Source organism: Sinocyclocheilus grahami, unplaced genomic scaffold, assembly GCF_001515645.1.
Source record: "Sinocyclocheilus grahami isolate Dianchi unplaced genomic scaffold, SAMN03320097.WGS_v1.1 scaffold2029.1, whole genome shotgun sequence".
Taxonomy (NCBI): domain Eukaryota; kingdom Metazoa; phylum Chordata; class Actinopteri; order Cypriniformes; family Cyprinidae; genus Sinocyclocheilus; species Sinocyclocheilus grahami.
In genome coordinates this window covers 97,826-100,638 of record NW_015507208.1, presented here as the reverse complement: position 1 = coordinate 100,638, position 2,813 = coordinate 97,826, and the positions used below count along the sequence as shown (strand labels likewise).

The 2,813-nt window shown below is 41.2% G+C and overlaps 1 protein-coding gene across 2 annotated transcripts in view; it reads right to left on the bottom strand.

Moving 5' to 3' along the window:
- Positions 1–656: 656 nt before the first annotated feature.
- LOC107573769 (transmembrane emp24 domain-containing protein 7-like) overlaps positions 657–2,813 on the bottom strand; it is a 4,664-nt gene continuing 2,507 nt past the window's right edge. For both annotated transcript variants that reach the window (XM_016260214.1, XM_016260215.1), the window contains exons 3-4: positions 2,190–2,435; positions 657–1,839 (exon numbers count right to left, since the gene is read on the bottom strand). In XM_016260214.1, the coding sequence (XP_016115700.1) occupies positions 1,603–1,839; positions 2,190–2,435 (483 nt within the window). In that variant the 3' untranslated portion in view covers positions 657–1,602. The remainder of the gene's footprint in view (positions 1,840–2,189; positions 2,436–2,813) is intronic.

Here is a 2,813-nt window from a genome sequence, read left to right as displayed (position 1 = left end):
TATTTTTAAATTCTTAGTTTGACAGATCTTCAGTGTTAGCACTTTTTCTCAGACTGATTTTAGCTCAAAACTTCCACCCGGTGGAGTCAGAACGCCTGAGAGGCTGGACACATGTAGTGTGCACAGTGACAGTGACAGCAGTTGAAGAAGTGGTGTATTTAAACTTTTTAAATATGAAATTTTACATTTTCAGAAATATTTTAAATTGTTGTTCATTTGTCCCTAACAGGGTGGACATTTTTGGTCCTCCTCCTCATTTAATTTGCTTCATAATTGCTTGAATTTATATACCTATGGTTGTATATACCATATATTTATATACCAAAATAATTTTTCACGTTTTACAGCTCCCCATTATGATTATACAATAATTAAAAAAAAAATTTAAATCATTTTTTAAGTGTTATGATGTCCAAAAGGCACAGGATCCCAGGAATGACCCAAAAATGCCTTACTCAGGTGTGCATAATTATTAAGCAGGTTTTCTTTTACAGGTAAAATGCGCCCAAAAAAAGAGATTTAACTCAATTATTAAATGTATATTGATTTTTCTGCTTACTACTTGATCTGCGCATGCTTTGCCAGTGTTGTATGTAAGCACAATCATGCCAGTAAAGTGCTTTAAAAAAGAAAATGGATTTATTACGCATCATTGATTTCACGTTTCTGCTTTATTTTTCTTACAACTGTGGGAACTGTACAAAGAAAACATTTGCTTTCATGCTAAATGCAAACGAATGTGATCACAAGCGGTGACTCAATACTGAAGCAACCTGTGCACACTAATAATCATCTTTACACAGCCAATGTCACGTTTACACTGCAAAGGTGGCACAAAAATGCTTGTGAAGTGGCATTAAGGTGTCGTTACACAGCTTGTTTAATGCTGATCAGAGGAGGCAAAGAGCAGAGCTCTGCTGTAGTTATGCTTTATGAGCGATTACAAACTAGGCTAGTGTAAAGTGTGAAACAATCCTTTAAACTGGTGAGTTTTGCTGTAGTTTATGCACAGACAGATCCACACCTGAACGAATCAATACACAACCAGACATATACAAACGAAGCCATCTTAAGGCCTTTTAATCCACCTCAGCTGATCAGATTCTGTGCAGTGAACCTTAGATTTCTCTTCTTGCAGCTTAAAATAAATTATACTTGATAAGATGTGCACTTGAAAAGGACTGTAGAGCTCCTCCAGACATTTATTAACCAATTCAAACAAGAAATCAATGCACCGCTAAAAAAAAAGAAACACAATTACACCAGCGTCATGAAAAGAAAAAGACGACTAGGAAACATTTGCAAGGATGCCTGTTTTGTACAACATAAAGCTCTCTTGGATTCAACATGAAGACTGAACGGGTGATGATGATGATGATGATGATGATACGAGCCGGTCTACAGTGTCTGTACATCCTTTAACATTCACATACATGTAAAGAGTCAACACACAGCCACAAAATAAATAAAGCAGTTTGATTCTCAGCGCTGAAATATTCTGCAGGATACGAGCTGAGGATCACACACAGGACTAGAGAAACAAGCTCAAAGTGTTTAAGCTTAAATAACTCATTTGTATAAAACCCCTTCGACGCGACCCGGTTATGACCCCACGCGGGTTGTAGTGGTTTTCTTGTCTGAGAAGAAGCTCCTGAGAAGCAGCACCTGACTGATGCTGACCACCAGCAGGATGAAGGCCTCTCCGATGGACCAGAAGGCCACTCTGGTGTTCAGATCCTCCGCTCGACTGCGGCCCTGACCCTCTCGCAGACGGAAGTGCGTCTGATAGTCGATCACAGACTTCAGAGCCTCGTGAATCGAGACGCAGGCGGACTCCATCTGAAACAAAGCAGCAGCATTAGACGCGGTCGCAGCAGTTTGTTCTGTTTCTTCATGTGACTCCAGACAGACTGATGATGATCAGATCAGAGCTCACTGCATTATTACAATTAATGGCCAAATGAATGTTTGGAAATGTAAACAGATATTTCCTGCTGACACACTACAGCAAACGATAGAAATAACTGACTTCAACACATTTGTTAGCTGCTGGAAATACTAGTGTTGTGATGATTTTGGCAATCAATAACACATGCTATATAAACAACAAGGCCATGTTCCTCTGCCGGAGCACGACTGAAAGCACAGATCTGGTCAGACTCGCTAATGCAGCGAGTGTAACTCATCACCTGCGTTAAAGCCGTCACTCGGTTCTCGTTGGGGAAAAGCGGAGGGTCGTCGCCGACTTGGAAGTCGAAGTACACGGTCTTGTGCGTGAAGGTGGAGAACTCGTTGCTGAAGCAGAACTTGAACGTGCCGTTCCTGGAGGCGGTGAAGGTGAAGCTGTCGTACTGCTTCTTCATCTCTTTATAGAGGACCGTCCCATCCGGATCCTCCAGACGACAGTCCACGTCATAGTGACCGCCGGTGACCACCTGAGGAAAGAGACGGCCCACGCGTCACGCCACAGAAAGCAGATGTATATCTATTGAAGGGAACAATGTAATAACATAATAATATGACATCTAAATATAAATGTCTAGGGAGCACAGAATGAGTTGTATTAGCAACACTCCAACAAAAATTAAATAAAAATTGAAAACAGCTTAACTAGAATATGGAAAGAACTGTTATCTTCTGATCACCCTGCAAAAAACGTGATGCTCTTCCTCTGTTTTGTTGTCCTCTACGCGGTCGCGCTGCTCTAACGCTACTGTAACTCTACGCAGTCGCTCTCCTCTAACTCTACTGTAACTATGCAGTCACTCTACTGTAACTCTACGCAGTCGCTCTACTGTAACTCTACGCAGTCG